Source organism: Petaurus breviceps, unplaced genomic scaffold, assembly GCF_028583685.1.
Source record: "Petaurus breviceps papuanus isolate PSGF00001 unplaced genomic scaffold, PetGlider_PUasm1.0 90639, whole genome shotgun sequence".
Lineage (NCBI taxonomy): Eukaryota > Metazoa > Chordata > Mammalia > Diprotodontia > Petauridae > Petaurus > Petaurus breviceps.
In genome coordinates, this window is record NW_027187296.1 from 3297088 (window position 1) to 3322925 (window position 25838).

The 25838-nt window shown below is 36.3% G+C and overlaps 1 protein-coding gene across 1 annotated transcript in view; it reads right to left on the reverse strand.

Annotated features, from left to right (window-relative positions):
- Window positions 1-25838, reverse strand: part of FREM2 (FRAS1 related extracellular matrix 2) — a 221278-nt gene that overhangs the window by 101967 nt on the left and 93473 nt on the right. Inside the window, exons 3-5 of the mRNA XM_069064632.1 lie at window positions 19888-20034; window positions 13156-13386; window positions 2326-2451 (exon numbers count right to left, since the gene is read on the reverse strand). Coding sequence (XP_068920733.1) covers window positions 2326-2451; window positions 13156-13386; window positions 19888-20034 — 504 coding nt within the window. The remainder of the gene's footprint in view (window positions 1-2325; window positions 2452-13155; window positions 13387-19887; window positions 20035-25838) is intronic.

Below are 25838 nucleotides of genomic sequence, written 5' to 3' on the forward strand. Positions count from 1 at the left end.
ATCTGAACTTAATTAGGGTAACCCCCAAAGATTTTCCTAGAACTATGTCATAGTGTTATAGGCAGAGTGGCACCCAGATGGTTAAGGGGTAACAGTATACTTTCCAATTATCTTCAGCTGTCTATATGTTGGCCAGTAAGTGGTTAATCTTGAAATCTTGCCTCAGTGTAGTGGAACAAACTATTTCCTTTGGCTGCTCTGATTTTACTGTAATGATTTACTCTGCTAAGATATCTTCCTGGGTGAACTGGTTTATTCCTTCTCCTGGAAGATCAAAACAGCCCAAGAATGCCAGAGAAAATCAGTACCTGTCAATGGATGATGGATTAGACCTATGGAAAAGTCAGCCACAAATCCAATATGAATTGGTCCTGAGCTTAAGCTCCAATAAATTAAACTCCAATAAATTAAACTAGACACATAAATATCTCAGCAAGGTATTGTATTTGTCTTTACAAAACAAAATGTTGGTGAGGTTTAGATGAACTATAAAATTTCAGATGTTCTCTCTTCTGTTAGGCATTTTGTCATTTTAAATTACCTTGCAAGTATTAAAAAAAATCCTAAAACTCCACATCTGTCCAGGTACTACAAGGTACTGACATTTATATAGCTCTTTAAGATTTGCAAAGCACTTTATATATATTCCCTTATTTCATCCACACAACAATAATCTGAGGAGTAAGCACTATAGTCGTTATACTGCCCAATTTATAAATAAGGAAACCAGAATGGTTAAATGATTGGCCAGGTTTTAAGTATAGAATATAATAATTGCTTTTGTTGTTCAGTCATTTCAGTTGTATCTGACTCTTTGTGACCCCATTTGAAGTTTTCTTGGCAAAGATGCTGAATTGGTTTATCATTTCCTTTTCCAGCTCATTTTATAGATGAGGAGACTGAGGCAAACAAAGTTAAGTGATTTACCCAGGGTCACACAGCTAGTAAGTGCCTGAGGCTAGATTTTAATTCAGGTCTTCCTGATTCCAGGCCTACCACCCTATCCATTGAGCCACCTAGCTGTATAATAACAGCACATACTTATTAAGAGCTTATTGGTGCAAGGCATGGTGCTAACTGGATTAGAATTATCATTTCATTTTATTCTCATAGTAACCCTGAGAGGCAGGTGCTATTATTGTCTCCATTTTACAGATAAGGGTCACACAGCTAGTGAGTGTCTGAGGCTGAATATGAACTCAGATCTTTCTGACTCCCGCACTCTTCCCCTGTACCAGTCTTCCTGCTCCTGATCCACCACATTAGTGGTATCAAACTCAAATACTGACTTAGGAAACTACAAATTAACATTAATTATGTTGTATTATATGTTTATTTTTATTATTAATAATTATTTTTATATATAATATATTAATAACATATTATTTTATAATTGTTATATAAATTAATATTAATATATTAATGATATAATATATTAATAATACAATTAAATATTTCCCAATTATATTTTAATCTGCTTTGGCTGCACTCAGGAGTGTTATGGGACACTGTAATGGGAATGGGAATTAGAAGATCTTCCCTGCCCCTTAACAGACCTAGGGGTGAGTTTGAAGACCTCCCCCGCTTTGAAAGTAAACTCTGTCCCCCCGATAGGCTGAATGAAGTCCCATGGATCCTGTGGTGGGAGGAGTTTTGCTGAAGGGAAGCAGAGCCCACAGGAAGCTGGTTTAGAGCTAGCCAGACTCTGGGGGGAGAGAGAGGATGCTCATTAAGGAGACAGAGATGCTTGTGAGTAAATATTTATCTTATATTGGCTTGTGGGAAGGCTGAAGGATGCTGTGGCTCTCAGCATTACTATGGCTTCTGAATATCTTTGATACTATGATGGAATTGGCTTACTGGTTTTGGGATTTGGTTTTCTGGTATCTAAATAAATGCCTTAGTTCTGTCCTCTATCTGGAGAATCTGGTATATTTTGTGATTGAATGTCATGCAATACTTATAGGCACATCTTTATCGTGGATGCTGTAAATATTGCATTGGTGCTACAGACACATGGACAGCTTGTTTGATACCTCTCCACTAAAGTTCACGATCCATAATCCATCATGTAGAATCTTCAGATTCCTTTAATTCAGAGCATTTATATCTGAGACATTTAAGGTTCTTTGGAAAAGTAAACTTATTTATTCAGTAGTCCTAGATCCCTGGTAAAGAATATCTCCTAAGCTTCTTTACCAATTAGTGGTTTGTGAAAAACAAAAGTGAAGGTAGCTTCTCTTAGTGTAAACTGATCTGTGTCTTTGCCTTGTGAGGATTCCTTTTTCTTCAGTCATCATTTGTATATAACCTGACTTGTAGTACCTTTCTGAGTGTAGCAGATCACCATTAATTCCTGGCTCACATCTCCGCTTCTCTTAATGGGGATGAACAATTCACCAACGTCTTCTTCAATAGTGTAGACAGACTGAGGAATAAAGACAGTTGATTCTGCAGAGATAACATAGAATAAACAGTCATTACCATATTTCCTGAGATCATCACCTGTGAAACAACCATATACATATACAAAATCTTCCCCAGTGTTTGTTTTTGTTTTGTTGTTGTTCCTTTCATAAGGTACTATAGAACAATGGTGGGGGTAGGGGAAAAACACAAATATCTAAAACATACAAACTCAGAGCCAAAGCATCATCTCCTGGGGAATTAAAAAAAATGATTTCTCTTTCATCTCCTCTGTAATCTATTTTTTTTTCACTTAAGTAAGGGCTTCTGGCATACCTTCCCTGAAAACTAGCTTTGGCCTCTTGGCAGAGAATGAAATTTCATCAAATTAATTTAATCTCTTTCATTTTGGATGTTGCATGCTTAGAGGGATAATCATGCAATGCACACTTTTTTTGAAAAGCAGACATTCCTTTGGACTTCAGTACTCTATTCATCAGATGTAAAGAAGCATTTATTTGGACTCTTTCCCTAGAAGAGTAATGATGATATATACAAGTGTATTCACACAAGAATAAACTCATTCTTTTATAGTAGATGAAAACTATATAAAAAAAGGGTAATAAAAAAATTCCATCCAGATAATTTAAATGGTTTGCCAAGACATTTGTTATTTAATAATATAGGAAAGACTGCTTGACATAATTACTTCAGTACTTATTACATAAAGGCTTTGTTGACAATTTCCTTTAAAAAAAATACTGATGGGGAAGGTAGGTGGCACAGTGAATAGAGCACGGGCCCTGGAGTCAGGAGGACCTGAGTTCAGATCCTGCCTCATACACTTAACACGTACTATGTGACCTTAGGCAAGTCACTTAACCCCAAATGTCCTGTTTTCCCCTCTCCAAAAAGACCAAGAAAAAAAAAAGGAACACTGAAAACAACTCATCATGTTCTCTTTGAAGCATTGTACCACATGACTCTCTGATGGTCAAAGAATACTAGAGATGATGCAGGCAAGAAAATAATACTTCATAGAAAATATCACCATATTGATTTGATAAAATCTGTGACCTTAAAATTTCACAAATAGAATTTTCAAAGCCTTCAGTTTTATTATCTGAATTGGTATTACCCCAGTTGCTTTTATCTAGTTAATTTGTCCCATATTATTTTTAGTTGAGAAGCATAATATTATGAAATAGAATTCAGTTTTGAATTAGCTATACTTTTATGAATTAGTATTTCATTATTTCTAATTCCTTTAGGCCAAAAATACTCATAATTTTTAATTTCAAGAGATTTTCATAAAATTTTGCAACAAAAAAGTGAAATATATCACACAAAATTGATATGTATAACTTTTAGTAGTGTTATTTTCTTTCAGATGAATATAGGGAAAGTCATCCCATCATCAAAAGAAATGTGATATTTGCCAGTGGCCTTATTTTACTCTACCCTGCATGAAACTTTCAAGTCATACTTTGCACGGAAAAAATACATTTGTTGGGTGGTGTTTATTATAATTAATATACATTCAACTCATCTGTACTAGTCAGGCACTCATTTATAAAATTTACTTGAAAAATTCCATGTGTTGGGTTTTAATTATTAAAGCCCCATGAGGTTTGAGTCTTGAATATCACTTTCTTGCCCTGTACCACTTAAGCCTGTAGAGTAAAACAGGGCAGCGCTCCTTCCATTTGTCAGTAGATTTGAATTATGGAAGAAAAAAAGTAGGGTGATCTTGGTGGGGGGCCTTCAGCTCTGGAATTCACTCCTCCACTTGGTTTGACAAAGCCTGGGTTTGCTGACCTTGAGGGCACAGTACCAGGCTTATCTATTCCCTCAGGCTTTTTTTATCTATGGGAAATGCGACTAGATATGTAGAGTGAGAAAGTTTTGGGGGGTGTAGAGGAGGAGAGGTTGATTTGGTGGAATTTTTGGGTAGATTTTTCTGTACTTCACTTTATCATGAAAGGTGATAATTTCTTGAGTGCAGCTTGCTTCAACTGGGCATAGCATTTTGGGCTTATTTAGTGATGGTGTAATTTTTTGTTTTTTACAGCAGCGTGATCAGTTTATGTAAAAGTAAAAATCCCTTGGGAGTTAAAGAGCAAAGACAAGAATGAAAAGAAAAAGAGCCCAATTTAAATTATATTAAAAAGAATTGCCAAGATGGACTTAGATTCTGGAAAAGTAGGAGTAGATGCAGAAAAAAAAATAATAATAAAAACAACCAAACACGCTTACGGTTCAATTTCTCTACTTGGGAATAAGTGTTGCCCAGGAGATCTGCCATTTTTATTTTAAAGAAAATAAAAAATAAAAAAGTTTGCGCTCAATACATCTTGGTTATTTGGATGAGTTTATTAAGGAATGTTTCAGTAACATAAGAGGTTGAAACAATGTTATCAATATGATTGTTCTTTTTGTTAGATGAAGCTAAGTGACAGCCATTGTGGTTTTTTTTTTTTTTTTGTGAGCCAGTGAGCATGACTGGAACAATATCTGAACAGAAAAATATGTATGATTGCTGGCACTACCATTGTTTGTTACTTTCAAGTTCCAAGTGGTTTTCATAAGCCAAAATAAAGTGGTTATTAGCACTCTGAGAAGGAAACATTTTTCTCTATGGAAGAGGTTCTTAATCTGGGGTCCATGGACTTATTTTCTAAAACAAATTTTGATGACTGTAGTTCAATATAAGTGGTTTCCTTTGTAATTTTATGCTCTTTGGACATTTAAAATCATTATTCAGAGAAGGAACTGGTGGGTTTCTCCAGAATAATAAAGAGGTCCATGACACACAAAAATCCTTGCTCTATCAGCCAACCAAATCCTAGTATATCAGACAAAAACAAACACTACTCTGTAAAATTTAATAGGACAAAGTGAGTTCTTAAAAACTCCATTGAGATGCAAGAAAGAAAAGAAAATATATAGTGTCATGTCTGGTATTAAATTAAATTAAACTTTCTGTAAATATGACAATACTTTTTATATTGTGTCCTTTAAATTTGTGAACAACTGATGTTGAACACAGGGTTTGTTATGTATTTGAAAGCTAAACCTGGGAAAATCTATCAAATGGTCTATGACATTTTTTTCCTCCTCTATAAAAGAGAAATAATCATATTTATTAACCACAATGGAGACATAAATAAAAAACAAATAGGAACACTGTAATTGAAATTATGGCATATACAAGAACATGCCACTCCTAAGATCTGTCTGGCATAGGAATGCATGTGCAATTCAAGAATAGCATGGAGGTTGAAGACTTTCCTCAGGTACTATACACACATAAAAGCCATTCCTGATTGGTGAGTTCCTGCCTGGCACCACCATTATTTGAAAAACTTGGGCAATCCACAGTGTCTTCTCTCCTGGTTCTACCTTGCCTTCCATGTTCTCCTCTTTGCTCCTCTCTTCAACAAACTCCCTTTCCAGCTCCCTTTTTATGCTGTCTTTCCCTATATAAGCTTCTTGAGGGCAGAGACTGTCTTTTTGTTGCCTTGCATTTGTATTCCTAGCCCTTAGCACAGTGTTAACATGCTTAATAAGCTCTCTCTCTTTCTCTGTCTCTGTCTTTCTCTCTGTCTCTCCCTCTCTTTTCTCTCTCATGTTGAATTGTCAAAGAATACTATTTTATGTCAGTAAAAACCTATACTTATTTCATGTAGCTTAAGTTTTTTTGAGTAGGGTTTTTTCCTAGAAGAATCATTTCCATTTGTACCTTTCTGTGTCTATTAGAAGACAAATATTCTATGGTTAACAAATTATTGTAACCTCCTATTTTTTCCTAAGAATTCTTAATCACATAAAGCTGTGACCCACAGGCTGCACTGAGAGTTCATGGATGTAGTTCAAAGGTAAAATTCCTGACGTTGGCAGGGCTGAGGTTCTGGCCTCCTTTCTTTATCACCTTTGTGTCTTCAGAATAAACTGTCATTTTATCAGTTCTTGACATTTCAGCCTTCAGATTTAGCAGTGGACATGAATCAGCTACCCAGTTTTCCCCTCATCCTACATTCACTACAATGCAACAAATTACAATTAATTTTAGGTCTGGGGAGAAAAAAAAATGTCTGAGTCATCTGAAATTGATGTCATGAACTCGAGTTCATACAAGGTGCACAAAAGTTGCCATCTCTTTTCATTCAATTCCATTAGAGTTCTTGAGACATGAGCAAAATTCTACACTTCTCTGTGTGAATGAAGTTTATTCTCTGTTAAATAATAATTAATCAAACTAATACAGTCCCAATGAAAAAGTGCTTAAAGTGGGCAAATATTTAATCCATTAGTTCAAGACTACATATATACACACACATATATTTCCATGTTTTGCTGTCATTCTTCAAAAACAGAAAATTCAATTAGTTCTTTCCAGAAAGAGGTTAGAAGAGTCTTTAAACACATAGTCTAAATAATAGCATTGAATTACTTAAATATTTTAGGTGGCCAGTCCTGCTAGAGTAGATTCAGCAAGGTTCTATTCTCTCATGCATACAAAACTTAAGCTTTGATATAAAGACTGAAGGAAGTTTTTCAAAATAAATACCTGTTATACCTTATATTCATGAATAGAGGAAATATTATTAATTGAATTTATGAGGAAGTATTTTTTAATGAAAACAAGTCCAGTGAAGTTTTACCCTGGAACCGTCTTTATAAATATATTAATATACAAATTTAAAAGAGAAGAAAAAATTTTGAAAATAAAGTAAGGTAGAAATATTTTTCTATGTGTTTTTCTGGAAAATCAAATTGTGTTTATATGTTAAATTGTCTATGACATAAGGATTTGTTGTTATATGTTTTTCATCAAGAATATTTGTGTACTTTAACAAATATTAACAAAATCTCACAGATTCTTTGAGAAGTGAAGATATACTTTATTATCAGTAGTAGCTGGTGAGGGTGGGGGGCAGTGAGAATCAGAGAGATGAGAAACTTTAAAGTCACACAGTGGTTGTGTTAAATTGGTTATTTTGAGCAACAAAGTGAAACACTATATTCTATTTGGTGAGGGACACTGTTAAAGTCTGTTCTAGAAATTAGTCTGTTCAGGTCATTTGACATGGTTGTAGGACCCTGACAGGCAATTTGCCATTTTCCTCTGCTTTCTGTACTTTTAGCATTGGAAGTAAGAAGGGGAAGATAGAAGCAGCAGCAGTATCTTGACAGTCACTCCTAGGAATTCAACACGGTGATCCCAGGAATTAGCGGGGTCTGCTTTGTGGGACATTCCAACCCAATCAGCAGATGATCAGTGTAAGGTGAGGTGGTTTCTGCCTGCAGAGGCACTATGGATAGAACACTGGACTTGGAATCAGGAGGATCTGGATATGAATCTAACTCCCGACATTGGCTAACTGAGTGAACCTGGGCAAGTGACTTTCTTTCTCTGTGCCTCAGTTTCTTCATCTGCAGAATGGAGGATAGGGGGAGTTGGACTTGATGTTCTCAAAGGTCTTTTTCCAGCTCTGAATTTTTTGTGATGTTATGATCCTACAAATTGCTTAGGGGAAGAATTCCCATTATCTCATCTCTAAGTGAAGGTCAAATCTTTTCAGATTAGTCAAGGCTAAAGAAAACAATCAAATAATACTGTTTGAAAATGTTTAGCTTCTGACAAACTGAGGAAGGAGTCCTACTGAGGCTCCAAAGTGAGGGATGGGCTGTCTCTTTCAGCTCTAAAGTTTTATGATCCTCTACATAGCAAAGGAAGACAGAAGTAAACCAAGCATTATTTATTGGACTAAAAGACAAGCAGGATGCCAAAGTGAAAGAGACAGAGGAGAGAAAAGAAAACATGGCAACATTTGTTCAAGTTCCTATGGGGTCTGTGAGATAAAGCTGATTTTCCTCATTCACCTTCCCTTTTTACATCAAGCTCTAAATGTGACATGGCGTGCGGATATACCATTTTTTTCTATTAAGATACTGACATTTACAAGTGGGGGGAACCATGTCCTCCATATTTTCCCCATGTAAATATCTGCTTTTCTTGCCCAAATTTTCAACTAACAAAGCAATTTTCCCTTCTAAAGACATGGATCGTGAATCACTGCAAGAAAACGGAGGCTTTGTAAGTTCCATAGTCCCATAGCTTACTGGGTACCACATCCCTACTTTGGGTGATCCTCTATGTCTGTGGAGGGCCACTGTTTGTGGCAAGTACCAGGTGCCAGCAGTCAATGACTATCAGCACTGGGGTTAGAGTTTGAATTTGTGTTTGAATCTGTGTTAACCCAAATTCTGTCATAAAGAATTCTCAGGATGGGGTGGGTTTCCAGAATCTTGTGCTGCTGAATATCTGGTATCTTCTACTTATGGTATGTATACAAAAGCTCAGACATACTTGATGACTAAGTTTATTCTTTCCATAGATGACAAAATTCTTGTCTTTGTAACAATTGGTTATGTGAATTATATAGCACATTGAATTTTTAATTGAGGATGTCCTATTGAATCACAAAAACACTAGATCCAATTTGATGAAAGCCTAGGATTCTCTAAGTACTTGGGTAAAGAGGAAAATGAGGCAGATTTAGATGCATATAAATAAGGAATCAAGGGACCGATAGTTTACCTCTGGGTGGTGAAAGGAAGATATGGACTTTTCTGGATTTTCCCCTAGTATTGCTGTGCAAAATGACTTTCTTTTTGTTTTGCATATGTGTATGTTAGTTTCTCTGGTAATATTTAATTTCACTTTGGTCTTTGTATTCTTGGTACCTAGCAGAGAATTTGGCATAGAAAGGTGTTTCATCAATACCTATTGATGGACTGGTTGATATTCACAGCTAGTTATAAAGAGACAGGGATGTTTTTGTAATGGAGAATAGTGTGAGGATTAGATTGGTGATTTCTATGGTGTAGGGGACTCCTGGAAAGAAACTTCCTCTACCAAGGCAGGTCAGTAACTTCTTCACAATTAATGTGCTTAGGGAATTGCTTAGGCCCCAAGAGACTGTGATTTACCCAAAGTCAACAAACCAGGATGTGTGCGAGGCGGGATTTGAAACCAGGTCTTTTTGGTTCCAAGGTCAGTTCTCTATTTACCACAGCATGGTGCCTTTTGTAGTATAGCAATTAAAATTTTTTTTTGCCTTTTTTTTTTTGGAGGGCAATTGGGGTTAAGTGACTTGCTCAAGGTCACATGGATAGTAAGTGTTAAGTGTCTGAGGCTGGATTTGAACTCAGGTCCTCCTGACTCCAGGGCCGGTGTTCTATTCCCTGTGCCACCTACCCACCCCCAATTTTTTTTTTTAAATCTAGGAAATCATGTCCGGGGAAAGGAAAATATGAGAACCATGAGTATTTCTCTCCACTCAGCATTTGTGTGGTCTATAGCCAAGGCCTTATAACTTTTTAATGAAATATGAAGAATTTAGACATGGACTAGAATAAAGTAATAACAAAGACTAAAGATTTGGGAAATTTGTTTTCTGTGAGATGGTGCAGTTATTTAATTCGATGAAGAAAGGACCAGTGTTGATTCCATGATTTATTAATATGTGAATGGAAACTCTAAGGTGAATAGCTGTTCTCTATTTTTACTGAAACAAGAACAAGAAAAAAAAAGTCTAAACTGGAAAAAGAGGAGTACAATCTAGGCATTAAGCAGTACTTGCTAATCATCCAGGTTTCATATATAAGGCCACATTATGAAAATAAGCTAAGATTTCCTTTGGAGATTTCGAAGGATGACGGACAATTAAGATGGTTTTAGGGTAGGTCCTCTTTGGATACAGGATAGAGGTAACAGACTCCAGATTAGAAATCCTCTTTAGCTCACTTCTAGTCCTTCAATTCCATATGACTAGGGGCATAAAGAGAGAGATGGAGCTAATGAATAGCATGGAAGAATAAAATTGAACCAAATTTCTTCCTCTACACAAGGAAATTCAGACTTGTAAGTTAGAAACCAAGTATTCAGAAGTGAATTCAGACAAAATTTTTAACACATGAGTGGGCATTAAGGACAAACTAGGCTTTTAAATCAGGAAGCTTTGTTACACGACCAAATTCTCAGGAACAGATGAAAGTCTGGTTTATCCTTCTACCATGCTGACCAAATCAAATTTAATGCTAATTGCCTTTTATGGGACTCTAGAATATATTTGAACAGTGCATTTAACTAAATGAGAAGCAGGGCGGGTTTAAAAAAAAATTAAAGCTGTAACAATAGAGCCTCTATTTTCTACATTTAACTGTGCTTAACCATCTAAAGCAGGGTTTCCTCATGACTCCTCTGGTTAGTGCACTCAGGTCGATTTTATCTTGGCGGAGGTTTAAGAGCTCTCTGATTGACAAAGCAAAGTGAGCTGGCCATTTAAAAACAAACCATGGTTTCTGGTAGAGGGGATTTTAACTTTAGAAGAGCCTTTAAAAGGTTTTCATTAAAAAAAAGTTGGTCCTCAAAAAGCTGCTCAGATACCGTTTTCAGCTAGAACTGAGAAAAAGGCAGCCCTGAGGGCCTGTGACAGTAGGAGGAGAAAGGACAGGGGTCAGAGGCAAGCAGCAATGTTCATCCACATTGATCACCATTCACCTATGCGTGTTCACAGATAAGAAGGTTTAAGTCCAAAGAAATTTAAAGGGAAGCTTCAAGTCACTAAGAGCTAGGGCAGGGAGGAGACAGAATCATAAAAAATGAGAAGCAGAATTACATTATGTGTATGATATCCCACATTCTCAACAATATCAAAAAGAGTCCAAAATCTAGGCAACATTAAAATGAGCATTTTGGTGATTGGGTTATGGAATGAGTTTGAACCTATGATTTATTGAAGAAAGTTCCCATACAAATACAGGTTGTCAGCTGTCCTTATAATCTTAGATTGTCTCAGCACTGAGGCACTGAGGATTAGGTGATATGCCCAGAGTCACAAAAGTTAGGATATGTTAGATTCAGGACTTGAATCTAGGTATTCTTGACTCTATAGTTATCCTTTTCGATATTTTTTCCTAGTTGGCACAGAGGATTGGGGTCAATCCAAGAGGTGTTGAAAGCTATGCCAAGTACATGAAGAATGAGAGTACAAAAAGAATGATCTGTCACATCCTACAATTAATAATAACAACAACAACAGTAATAGTAGCTAGCATTTATAAAGCACCTATCATGTTTCAGGCATTATGCTAAGAACTTTACAAATATCTTATTTGATCCTCACAATAATGGTGGAAGGAAGGTACTAATAGTATCCTCATTTTACAGATGAAGAAACTGAGGCAACCAGAGTTTAAGCAGCTTACCCAAGGTCACATAGCTATTAAGTGTCTGAGTAGCATACCTGTTAAATTTCTTTCTTTCTTTTTATTTTTTTGCCTTTTTGGAGGGGGAAAGGCAGAGTAATTGGGGTTAAGTGACTTGCCCAAGATCACATGGCTAGTAAGTGTTAAGTGTCTGAATCTGGATTTGAACTCAGATCCTCCTGACTCCGGAACCAGTGATCTATTCACTGCGCCACCTAGCCGCCCCAACCTGTTTAATTTCTCAATCTGTTTCTTCTCTCAGTTTACACAATTTTGGTTTTTAGCCTAACTTTAAGATAATAATTCATTGTTTTGTATTTTTCATAGTAACATTTTTTCCCAAGGAGCTCCAACACTTCCAACACAGTAGGTGCTACACAAATGCCAGCAGTTCATATCATAATAAATTATGTTTTAGAACATAACAGAGCATCCTTTCTGCTCTCTCATTCTTCATGCACTTGGCACAGCTTTTAATTGCTGTTGGACCAACCTCAATCCACTGTGCTGCCTAGGAATAAATAGAGAAAAGGCTAGTGTTAGAGTCAAGAAGACCGAGATTCAAATCCTGAATCTAACACATGTTAACTTTTGTGACTCTGGACAAGTCTCTTAACTTCTCAATACTGAGGCAACTCTAAGATTGTAAGTACTAGCTGGAAAAAAATCCAAAGCAATGTACTCTCTTAAAGTAATTATAGAAACTAAAATTTATGTAACTTTGGAGAACAGATTTGGGAATTAGGCAGATATGCTACTCAAATGCTTAATAGTTGTGTGACCTTGGGCAAGTCATTTAACCTCTGCCTCAATTTCTTCATCTGTAAAATGGGGATAATAACATCTCCCTTCCAGAGTTGTTGTGAAGATAAAATTAGATATTAATTGTAAAGCTCTTCATACAGTGCCTGGCACATAGTTGGCATTACATACATGTTAGATATTATTATTATTGTTATTATTCCCTGCTGCCTTTGGGGGTAATAATTTATAGGGTCTCAGGTCTAGAGCTAGAAGGGATTTCATAGGACATTTTGTACAGCCTTTTCATTTTATAAAGGAAGAAACTGGGGCCCAGGAAGATTAAGGCATAATTGAAAATCTAATTGATAAAATATTAGAAATGGTAGGAAGGGACCTAATTTTCCAGTAGGAAATATCAATTGACCTGATTTACTATGTCACATGTCAAAATACCTCTTAAGTAATAATTTAAGGAAAACAAGTCAAAATGGAAAAAGCTGTTAAAGGAAAGAGAATATATGAGTTAACCCATATTTGTAGTGCATATGACTATTTTAAAAAAATCTAACACCGCTTAATTTCTAATTTTATTCCTAATGTTTACTGAATAGAGATCCATTATTTTGGAAAGTTCTTTCTATGGAAAGTTTAGGTTATAATTCATTTTTAAGAATGTGTTAAAAGGAATCAAAAGTTGGAAACAACAGGAAAGATGTTAAATCCTCTTACCATCTCCTGGGTCAATAATCTCCACTGTTGTCACAGCAGGGAATTCTAAAGCAGCCATGACGGGCTCTGACAGCACCACCTGGAAGCTTTCTGATTGCTCGTGTTCACCATCACTCAGAATTCGAACTCGCCAGGTGGCTGTGGTTTGACCTGGATTGAATTGCACTTGTTTCTGTGCCTTTCCTTTGAAATCTCTGTCTTTTTTTGCTGTGCCATCTCGTGTGCCAATACCTTTCAAAGAAACACAGTATTAGTTTTGTTTAATTTCATTTGAAATCAAATCACTCAAGTTTTTCTACTTAGAGTTGATTAATTCATATTCTCTGTCTCTCTGTCTCTGTCTGTCTCTGTCTGTCTCTCTGTCTCTGTCTCTGTCTCTGTCTCTCTGTCTCTCTGTCTCTCTCTCTCTCTCTCTCTCTCTCTCTCTCTCTCTCTCTCTCTCTCTCTCCCTCTCCTCTCTCTCCTCTTCCTCTCTCTCTATCCTCCTTCTCTCTTTCTCTTTCCCTCTCCCTTTCTTTCCCTCCCTTTCTCCTCTCCCTCCATCTCTCCCTCTCAATCCTCTTTTTTCTTCTTCTTGTCTCTTTTCTATTTTTCTCTTCTTCTCTTGCACCAGAAAATAATTTTCTCTTCTTTTCTCCTCGGTAAACTAGTTTATAGATCCTTCTCTAGAAATGTTTCTTTTAATGTTTGTAAAACCCTGGGAGGTAGGAAGTATAGGTGTTATTATCATTTCACAGATCTCAGAACTAAGGCTATGAAAAGTGAAATGACTTGCTCATTATAATGCAATTGGGTATTGTCAAAAATAGTATTTAGACCTAGGTATTTTGTAGCCTGGCCCTCTGTATCCTTTGATAGGGGCCCCCACAGGTATCTTTGTGTCCCATAAATAACACTTAGAAGGTCACTTTTATATTGTTGTTTGTCCTTTGTTCTCAAAGAGAACCATGACTTTAGGAAGGTGATGCTATGACTTGCAAGTGAACATAGTAGGTGCTCAACATCAATACATATCGATTGATTTATCAATGCATTTATTGACTATAATGATAATAGTAATAGTCAGTTTTTATAGAGAACCTTCTAAGTACCAGCCACTGTACTGCTTGCATCTACTTTAAATGTTTTTATTTGCCAATTTTAATTATATTGGTTGATCACATATTCATTAATTCCAGGATAAGAAAGAATATATGCAAGTCTCCAAAGAGTAGCCAAACAACTTTTGTTTTCCCCTTATTCTTTTGATTTCTTCTCCAAGAAGTATGAGGTCTAAATATCAATGAAAAACCAGTTTCTTGTGAACCCCACCCCCTCTTGTGCAGAAATACATTCAAATGGTAAAATGCACACACAACAGAAATATTTCTGCCAAACATTACCTACACAAGGAAAATCAGGTAAGCAATGCTAAAATTCATACTTTTCTTCCAAAGATAATTAATTGTTAAACAAAACCCTTTGTCCCTAATTAGGACTTTGAAGTGTGAAGGAGCCTCTCTGTAATTTAATGTGGGGCCTTTGACATTTTAGCAGACTAGTGAAATGGGTGAAGTTTTTATACACATTCTATTTTGCTAATGGGGGCTGTGAATGAAGCAATTATATTATTACCACTGTGAAGAAAACTATTAACTTAAGTACAGTTCTTGAATTTGCTAACTCTTCTCCCCTGACATTAGCTGTGATGTCAAATATCCATGAGCATATTAGTAGGCTGCATAGGGCTTAGTGATAAGAAAAAAGGTGGTGGTGTTTTTTTTTTTCCCTAGAAAGTTTTGATTAAGGAGATGAGATTTAAAGCATACATAAGGGTGTGAATGACACACAGAGAGAAAGGAAGCTCTTTGAGGTTCTGAAGACTAAAGGGTCACTCGTATGTCTGAGCTCCACTCCCTAGCCCTGGCAGGAAAAATTCGATTCCTGTTTGCTCTGACTGACAAGGTGTGGGCCACGAAGAGAGGTTTCCAACTTTATATCACCTCAGGTTATTTAGTAACTCTGTGAGGTTAACCACTTAACAGTGGTAGAGTGTTGTATCTTTGCTGCTGATGACATCCATTTCTATTGGGGAAAAAAATGCTTTGTTCCAAATGAAAGCCACATAATCACACAAGAACAAACATAAAGCAACCAGATACAGCATGAAACTACTCATTGTTTTAATATTCAACTCAAAGGAAAGCATTAGGTCAGAGTGAACCAAAGACAATGTCTTGAAAGAGCATTTACTGAGAATATTTTGCAGCTGTTGACTTTATTGATTAAACATTACTTCGTCATGTTGTGACTGATAAAGTAAAGATAGCTGCTCTTTCTGAGAAAACACACAACATGCAAACAGAGGCAAACATTCTAAGTGCTGCTAAAGAGATTTGTTTTTAGGCCACTCTTCCCTTTCTTCTCCAGGCACAAAGTTCAGATAAAACCAGACTTGGATCTTATCAAAGTGTGAAAAATGAACTGTCCTGATGTGTTATTGCTGTGTCATTTTGTGATCACAGTCAGGAAAGAGATCTAAAAATCATGTGTGATTATGTTGTCATCTAAAAGGAGTCTGAAAATTCTATCAAGTCATCGTATGACATGCATCAGTTTATTAAATCTGAGCTTTTTAAGGCTATTATTATTGTTGTTCAATTGTTCCACTGTGTCTGACTCTTCATGACTTCATTTTTGGGGTTTTCTTGGCAAAGATTCTGGAATGGTTTGCCATTTCCTTCTCCAGCTTGTTTTACAGATGAGGAAACTGAGGCAAGCAGGGTTAAGTGTGTTGCCCAGTGTCACACTGCTAGTAAGTATCTGAGGTCAGATTTGAACTCAGATGAGCCTTCCTGACTTCAGGTCCAGTGCCTTATCCACCTACCTGTCCCAATATGCGAGCTAGTTATTATTTATATAATTGGGCTCTTATTCACCTTGCTGAAAGATATCTTTACAATTTAATGTGGGTACAAAAACAAGTTATAGCTGATTGTAGGATCATAGCTTGAGATCAGGAAGGAGTCTTGAATGTCACTGCCATTTCTTCATCATCATTCAAAATGGATTTGGAGGCAGCATATCTGTCTCCTGATTTCCCGGGCTTTCTTCAAGTTCCAGCTAAAATCTCACCTTATACAGAAAACCTTTTTCATTCCCCTTTAATTCTAGTGCCTTCCCTCTGTTAATTATTTCCAATTTATCCTTCATATAGCTTGTTTGTACAGTTATATGCATAATTTCCTCATTGCTCCAGGAAAGCAGAGATTGTCTTTTACCATCCTTTTATATACCTGGCATTTGATAGGTGCTTAATGATGTTGTTTGTCCTTTGTTTATGAAGAAGACCATTGATGTTACAATAGGAGTTTGGAAGGCACTGACTCAGACTGGGCACAAAAAAGTGGTCCATCAGAACATTTAGAGAAGTGGTTCTGGATTTGCACAACTCATGTTTCCTTTGCGTTTCTACGAATCTGCTTTGATCATGGAGAACAGCACCTTTATTCATGTGGGCATGCCACGATGGACAGCCATGTTCCAGTGTTTCCCCAAAATCACAGTCAATGTTAAAGTTCTTCAGAGATACCTTGAAAGTGTCCTTATACCACTTCTTCTGACCACCATGTAATGGTTTATCTTATGTGTTTTCCATAAAACAGTTTTTTGACTAAGCATGAGTTTGGCATTTGGGCTGTGTGGTCAGTCCATCAGAGCTGTGCTGTCTGCAGTAAAGTTGAATTTTTGGCAGTTCAGCTCAAGAGAGCATCTCGGTGTCTGGTACCTTATCTTGCCAGGTGACTTTCAGGATCTTCCTGAGATAATTCAAGGGGGAGGGGTTAAGTTTACTGACATGGCACTGATAGACTGTGTAGGTTTCACAGGCACACAATTGTGTCATCAGCATGAGAACTCTGTAGATATTTAATAAATATTTATTAACTGACTGAATTAAAGAACATGCATCTGAATGTTTGTTGAGTGATTGTTGATTGAATTCTATTTTTTCCACTTACAATTATCCCTTCTACATTGCAACTTTCCCCATTGTGGTTTCAATATATTGTTGGTTGGCATAAGAATAGATGGGAATTTTGGAGGAGTTTTGCTGAAGTTGCAGATGACAAGTGAAGGCCAGCAGACACAGAAAAAGTTTAGATATTAAGAAATAAACAAAATATATGTATGGTATTGTATAATATCAACATATTTTATCTTTTAATTTAGTAATAATTTGGATTTCTTTTCTGGTACAAAGAGAGGGCCAAAATATTTACTATCTTTCAGATAGTGGTCACACCATGCCCATAACACCCTCTCCCCACCAATGTAGAAGGGATAACTATATTGCTTGAGGGACCTAAGGGTAATTCCCTTCATCTTTCTGGCTTTACTTTCCCCATCTAAAAAATGAGCGGCTTGAACTAGATCACTGGTGTTAAATAGAAACAGGGCCACTAAACTATACATGAGAATCCCTGAGGGTTGCCTACTAAGTTATAAAACCACATATTAAAATGATTTATGTTCTATTATATTTATATTTATTTTGTCAAATATTTCCCAATTAAAAAAAAATCTGAGTCAGGGGCCCATGAGCCATGTGTTTGATATTTTTGGTCTGGATGAACTCAAGGGTCCTTTCTACTTTTAAAGTTATGGCCCTGTGATCTGTGGACCACCACACTACTATCTAAAGCCATACATGTGTCTTTTTTTTCTTTTTATAGTTGCATGCAATCAAACACAATTTGATGGAAGAAGAGTGTCTCTTCCAATTAGCTTTGGTTTTGCTATGTATTTTTTTTAATGGAAGAGATGACTAGGAAGCAAAGCATGATAACTATGCAAGGTTCTACAACAGCACTGTGAGTGATGACTTTAAAAGCACACAGAACATTTCCTTTGTCTAGTGTGCTCTATTTCTCTGGAACTTGTAAGGGCTCACCTGAGCATTCAAGTGCAACCCATGACAGGAAGTTCCTCCTATATGCTTAATGAGTTACCACTGAATGGTTTTTTTGTTTGTTCATTATCAAAGGAATGTTCACATAGATTTCATACAACTATTTCAACAGTTTAATTACATAGCTACATCCTAAAGCTCTCTAGATGTTAAACACAGAGGAAGCACACTGCCCCTACCATCTAATATATCTGAACCATTTATTTCGTTTTGTTTACAAGTCTATATGTAGAAACAGATTTCCATTACTGAAGTATTTTTCTGAGGGCCACTTGAAAGCAGAGTATTGTATGAGGGATGTATTTTAGGAACAGGTTTCTGATGTCCCCTGTCTTTTGTTTCTGCCCTAGGGCTACACACTCAAAATAACACCTGACTACAAAAAAATATCCAGAGTAAGAAGCATCCTGATACTTGAAGCCCTCATTATAAGTTTCATTGGCAGTACTTTTCCTTTCTTTTTTTTTTAGTAGAAACCATTGAAGTTTATTGGCAGTCACAATGCTTAAACTGTATGTAGCAAATACCCTTATAAGTCAACTGTCAATCTGACCACGCAAGAAAGGACCCAATACAGAATTGCAGGAGGAAAGCACAAAAAAACTAAACAAAAAACAGAAACACAAAACAAAACAAAACACAAAACAAAAAGAAAAAAAAGCAAACAAGGTTGGGTGGGGGGAAGGGAAGGGAAGAGAAATTAAAATAAAACCTAATTGATGTATCCCTTGGACAAGAACTGAACAAGAGATGCACACAATTAGCAGCAACAATTGTGGGAAAGGTACAAGGCAAACAGCTTTCTCTATTTCTCTGTAGGTAATTTTTTTTGTTTTTAATATTAAAAATGCTTATTATGGTTGGGTTTTTTTTATTCAAGATTTATTAGGCACCTGCTGCATGTAAGGCCTTCCCTGACCCCTGTCCTGTGCCCCATCGCCCATCTGTGGGAGAGTCTGCTCATGGTTTTTTTTTTTAAAGAAAAAAATTATTTTTTTAAATGGGCAGAAGAGAAGGATACTAAATATTTCATGCTAAGCAGACCTTGTTATTAAGAACACCCTCTGGGCAGCTAGGTGGTGCAGTGAACCGGCCCTGGAGTCAGGAGGACCTGAGTTCAAATCCGACCTCAGACACTTAACACTTACTAGCTGTGTGACCTTGGGCAAGTCACTTAACCCCAATTGTCCTCCAAAAAGCAAAAAGAACACCCTCCATTGTGGCAACTTTCTCCAGCTCATACATACCTGAGAGCAGGGTGTGTGTGTGTGTGTGTATATATGTGTGTGTGTACACACACATATATACACACACACACACACATATATATATACACATATATACACACACATATATATATACATACACACACATATATATATACATAAATATCCACACACACTCATCTACACATCAACTCTCTCTTTCTCTGTCTCTGTCTCTCTCCCTCTCTTTGTCTCTCTCTCTCTCTGTCTCTCTCTCTCTCTCCCTCTCTCTCTGCCTCAAGGGTTGGGGAAGACTAAAAGTTATTGGCCACAGAAACTTGGCTGGAAGCAGCCATGTTCAGAGCTATTCATGGGCAGTACTTTTCAAGACAAGCCATAGCATTGAATCCTTAGAATAAATCTGCAGACAAATACTCATTTGCAGTTTAAGAATTTGGTTGATATTATATATTGCTAAGATTTAGAAAAACATTAGGAAATTCCATTGAGATTCCCATACCAGGAAAGAAAATATACATCTTCAACAGGAAATAGAATGGAAGAATCAAATCAACTTACTGACAAAAGATGTTTCTCCCAAGTAACCTCTTCGTTTGAGGACAATATCCAGAAACTTGAAGTCTTCATTGACTAGATAGTACTCTTTTTCCAAGGAGATCCATGCCCAATTCAGATGAAAATATTGATTTGTTAACTTATTTCCTCCTGGAAGGTAGAATATTAAAATCAAAATGGCATCCTTTTTCTGTCTATACATTCCTTAGATTTTAAACACATTAAGCATACTCTAAGAATCACCACAATTTGGCACAAGATACAAATTACATGTAATATCTCTTTACAAAGCAACTTAATATAGTTTTAAGCTTTCAGAATGTAAAAATAACTGTAATAACTTGCTATCCAGTTTCTGATTACCTTGCCTTACAGAATTCTTCAATTTTCTTAGTCATATGTTTTTGTATATACAGTCCCCTATAACTTCATTTACCACTGGGTGAGCCAGTAAATGCTATTTGATAATCCACAGACAGGTCATGTTTTATTGTGTCTTTTAATCTCCCCCACACTTCATCTGAGCTCTATGTGTGAATTTCTAAAAAAAAAAACTAGCAGATTAACACATTATGCTAAAATGGTAGCATCTGTAAAAAAAAAACAAGGAGAATTTCATGTTCTTCTGATAAGAAAAAGAGAGAAGAGAAGCTGGGGCATTTTTTCAATCTGCGTGATTGGTGGAGTGAAATAATCATTATCATTTTTTCCTTGGATATAAATAAAAATAACAGTAGTAACTCTTGATATTTTAAGTATTATTACTACTTTCATATATATATGTGTACACATACATTTTAAAAGAAATTGCTACTTTCATCTATATGAATTATTTACATTTGGAGACTAACATTTTTTCCAGTGGAACAAATTGTCAATTTTTATTGAAAATCAATAGAAAATGATGTGATAATAAAAAGATATTGGAGTAATGGAAACAATTTAGTAATGTAACTATTCTGCAAATTGATGGATGAGTGAGGAATAAATCTTTATGTTTTTGTTATTAATAATTATTTAATTCTTCAATGGTTTTCTTTGTTTTGTTTGATCTTGGAACATTATGACCAAGCATCACCATGCAGAAGTGCATTCCAAAAAGAAGCAGGGGCAGTAATCATGATCTCAGACAAGTTAAAGATAAAATAGATTTATTCAAAAGATAAAAATAGGGAAATTATAATATATGTCAGCCATATTAATAAGTATTGTTTTAGATTATTTAAAATAACTGGACAGTATAAGGTTGGAATATTGCTGTGGAATATAGGAAATTATGAACTGGTAGATTTAGAAAAATATGGAAAGATTTGGACCTATTGAAGGAAGGAAGACATTATTTTCCCTCAGAGAAACATAGGACAAACAAGTATAGTATGGTATTACATAGATGCATATGAGTGTATATGTCTATATATGGGTGTGATTATAGATATCTAAATATATTTGTTGTACATGTAAACATATGTATGTATGTGTATATATGTATGCATATGTACATATGTATACATGTGTGGGACATACACATATATACATTTATACATATACACACAGAAACACACACAGACACATGTCATTTGGGGGGAGGACAGATGAAAAAGAACATAGTAGAAAGTACGCATCAGAGAACAAAAGAAGACTCACCAGGAAGCAAAGATGGACAGCTCAGAAAAAACTGCTATATTTGTTTTAGTACTTAAATTTAAGATAAATTAAAAAATTTAAAAAGAAGTACATTTCACATTGTTATAGGGAATGGAGAAAGTTGTAGTTACCTAGGTTATATATCAGTAAAAGGGGCCAGTGCCCCAGAGCAGGATGGAAATGGAATGAATTTAGTACAGTCAGGGCATATGTAGTATGCTGTCAATTACTTTCCAGCTCCATAGCCAGTTTTATAATAATAATTATAGATTAAATGAATAAGTATTAATTTTTCTCTACTGTGTTTATAGTCAACATAATTATCAAAGCATATACTTAATATTTCCATTGCTACAAATGCAAATACCACCAAGAATATAATTTAGATCTCTTGGGGGAGGGGGGAACTGGAGGAAGAGAACTTCTGGTGCCCACTGGAATAATTAGTTCTTTTGTTGCCTTTCCAATTGTTGATCAGATGGGAAATATAAATGAAATGTTTTCACTTCACAGGAAGTTTTCTTTGTGTATTTCATTTGAATTACTTAAAAATGAAAAATATATGAATATACATATATGTGCTCATATTTAAATATAGAGTGTTGAGCCTGGAGGGACGCTGGGCAAGTCATTTAACTTCACAACTAACCACAAGAAAATAAAATAAAGCCAATAAAATCAACAATAATGTCCATGGGGTCACAAAGAGTTGAACACAACTGAACAACAAAATGTGTGTGTGTGTGTGTGTGTGTTTGTTGAAACATCTAGGATCTTATAGAAATAAAGACCTTCAAATTTCTTTCAAACTGATGATGGACAGTCATGCAACACCTGTGCTGGGGCTGGAAACTCCTCAGGTAAACACATGCCTGGTGTAGCTGCTAGACAGCTGTCCTCAGAGTTAATAAAACAGGACTCAAGTCCTGCATGTGACACACATGGGCTTTGGGACCCTGGGCAAGGTACTTAACCTCTCAGTGTCCCAGGCAACTCCCTAACAGTTTAAATTGAAGAATGGTTTCTGATCTACATTGACAGAGGGAATTTCATCACAGGCAGTTTACTACATAGAAGAAATTACAGATCTGCCCTAAAAAAAGTGCCTATCATATTTGAACAGCAGTAAAGTGCTACAGAGTTGGAATTTTAATCCCTTTGTTTTGTTTTTCCAAAGGACAGCATGTTTATTTTCTCTTTCTTTTCTGAAGGTATAATAAAAACTTTAAACTATATATGTTAAAGGAAAGGAGGGATAGATAGGTAAAGAGGAGAGAAAGAGAGCGGGAAAGATGGGAAGGAAAGAAGCAAAGACAGATGGGAGTTGGGAGAGGAATCAAGGAAAGTAAGTACCAGAAGAATTCTAATCTGACATCACAAAACAGACATACCCTAACTCACCTTCACCCATGAGTTAGCCTTGGCTGTGGCATGCCAGGTAAGGCACAACATTGCTGGGAATCCTTAATTCCCCACAAGAGGCTGCTGAAGAGCAAGTTTTGCTCTATTACTGATTGAAGAGACCATTTATGACTTCTTAAAAAAACAACAAAACTTAAACATTTTTTTTTGAAAATTGTTTTGGGTTAATTGAATTCTTCTGAGGTGTACTTTAGCTGACTTTAATTAAGCCATTTAAAAATATCTCTTCTCAATGCTTTACACTCTGTATCTTTGGGCACACAAAGGTTTCGATTCTTCTGCTGTGCTGGTGGGGGGAGGATAAAGCTTTCTTTTCCCCACCTTTCTAGCAAAACAGAGCTGTCCATCTAATAGAAGAAAAGAAAATGTGTGTGATCTCTCTAATGTGAAAGGTACTATGCTTGGTAAAAGAAAGGAAAAATGGTTATCAGATGATCACACTCCCCTCACAGTGCTCCTCATTTTGACTTCCTTTGATGTGTCCCAACTCTTTCAGAGAAAGGTGAATGTGGTTAAGAATTATGTTGTGGCAGGTAACATCTTTCTGAAATGGGGCTAAAAAATGGATAGAGTTGGGAGAAGTGTTTTCAACTCTCCTTTCCCTTTTGGTGTCCCTATAGTCTGAAATTGCAATCAGCTCGTTCTAGACAAGAAATCACATTTATGGGACAGAAATATTCAATTTACCTCACAACTAACCACAAGAAAATCAAAACAGAAACCGAAGAAATAAGCACAGTGTGGATAAAAATGAAAGAATTTAACCATTCTTCAAAGTCCAACTCCAAGGTCAATTTTCCTAATTCCCACCAGTCAGAAATAATTTTTCCTTGCTTCTACCTCACAAAATGCTTCTTTTCGTACCTACTTTATTCATTTATCTTGCCCTACTTTGTGTTAGTTTGTATTATATTTGTATTTACCTCTAACTAGACCATATGCTCTTTGGGGAGTCAAGGAGGAAAAAAGCATTTTTTAAGCACCTACTCTGTACTAGGCACAATGCTAAACACTTCACAAATATTATTTCTTTTATCCTCACAACAACCTGAGAGGTACCGATTATGATCCTCATTTTATGTTTTAGGGAACTGAGGCAGTCAGTAGTTAGATATCTTGCTCAGAGTCACACAGCTAGCAAGTGTCTGAGGCTGGATTTGAACCTGCAGTCTTACTTCATTTAGGGCCAGTTCTCTATCTACTATAACACCATGCTCTACACATAGTATCCACTTTACCAAACTTGTTGAATTTGAATTTGTTAAAATTATTCTTTAATTACCCTTATCCTCTTATGACTGAATTAATTACTGAGTTCTCTAGCAAGCCTCCATAACTCCATTTATTGGATCCATTGCCTCTTCCATACCACTGTCAAGCAATATTCCTTGAACTCTTGTTTTCATCTTGTCATTTTTTTCCGCTTAAAAATCTATAAGGTTACCCTCTTAACCTATAAAATCAAGTCTAGACACATCTGTATGGCTTTAAAGCTGCTTACAATGAGGTCCACAACTGCTTAATTTTATTTCCCTTTCCTTCTTAACTCACATTTCCCCCTTCCAATCCACTTAAAAAGCATTTGTTAAGCATTCATACCAGACACTACATTAAGCACTTTGGACTGGAAAAAAATAAACCAAGAACAGCAAAAAACGAAAAGCTAAAACAGTTTCTGCCTTCAAAAAGCTAAACTTTTAAGGGAGTGGTGGTGGTAGTAGGAATGGAGACAACTTACATAAATAGGTACACATGAAATACATGCCTTGTAGAGGGAAGATAAGATTGGAAGGGAAGGTAGTAGCAGCTGAAGAGACCAGGAATGCTTTCTTGTAGAAAGTGATGCTTGAACCGAATCTTGAAGGAAGCCAGGGATGCTAAGAGGCAGAGGTGAGGCGGGAGAGCATGGGAGGAAAGCAATGCATAGAGATGGGAGATGGGGGGTGCTCATTTGTGAGGAGCAGCAAGTTAATCAGTACAAGTGGATTGGAAGGTACATGAAGACATAGAGTTAAGAGGTACTGACAGGACATGCAGTTTGAAATGTCCAATAGTCAGTTGATAATGTAGAGTTGAAACTGAGATGAGAGACTAGGGCTGGTTATGTGCAGTAGATCTCAATATCATCTGCCTAGAGATGAAGACTGCCCCCATGGGAGCTGATGGGATCACCAAATGAGAGTAAAAAATAAATGAGAAAAGGGCAGAGGTCAAAGCATTGGGGGCACCTTTAGTTCTCAAGCATGACACAGATGAAGGTCTAGCAAAGGAAGCTGAGAATGAGCAGTCAGAAAATTAGAAAGATGAGAGTCCTGAAAATCTAGAGGGTAGGGGATAGATAAGGGTGAAATTGAATGGCAGTGTTATGCTGCAAAGAGGTCAACACAGACAAGGATCGAGAAAAAGCTTTTTAGATTTTACAATTAAGGGATTATTTGATAACTTTGGAGAGGGCAGCTTCATTTCAGTGATGAGGTCAGAATTCAGAGTGAAGAGGTTTCGAAGAGGAGGGTGAGAGAATGTGAGCATGCTGAATCTACATGTCTTTTTAAAGGAGGTTATCTAAGAATAGAGGCAGCTAGATGGCTGAGCTCTGAACCTGGAGTTAGGAAGACTTGAATTCAAATCCAGCCTTGGGTACTTAACTATCTATATGACCTTCAGCAAGTCAATTAATGTCTGTTTGCTTTTAATTCCCTAGCAAAGGAAATTGCAAATCACTCAGGATTCTTGCTAAGAAAATTCCATGGACAATGTGGTCCACAGGGTCACAAAGAGTTCAACACAATTGAACAATAGTAACAGCAAGCTGAGGATAAGAGGTTTCCCTTCATTGAACATGCCTGTTAGGTTGTTTCATACCTCTCTAACCTTAGAGTTTATCCGGT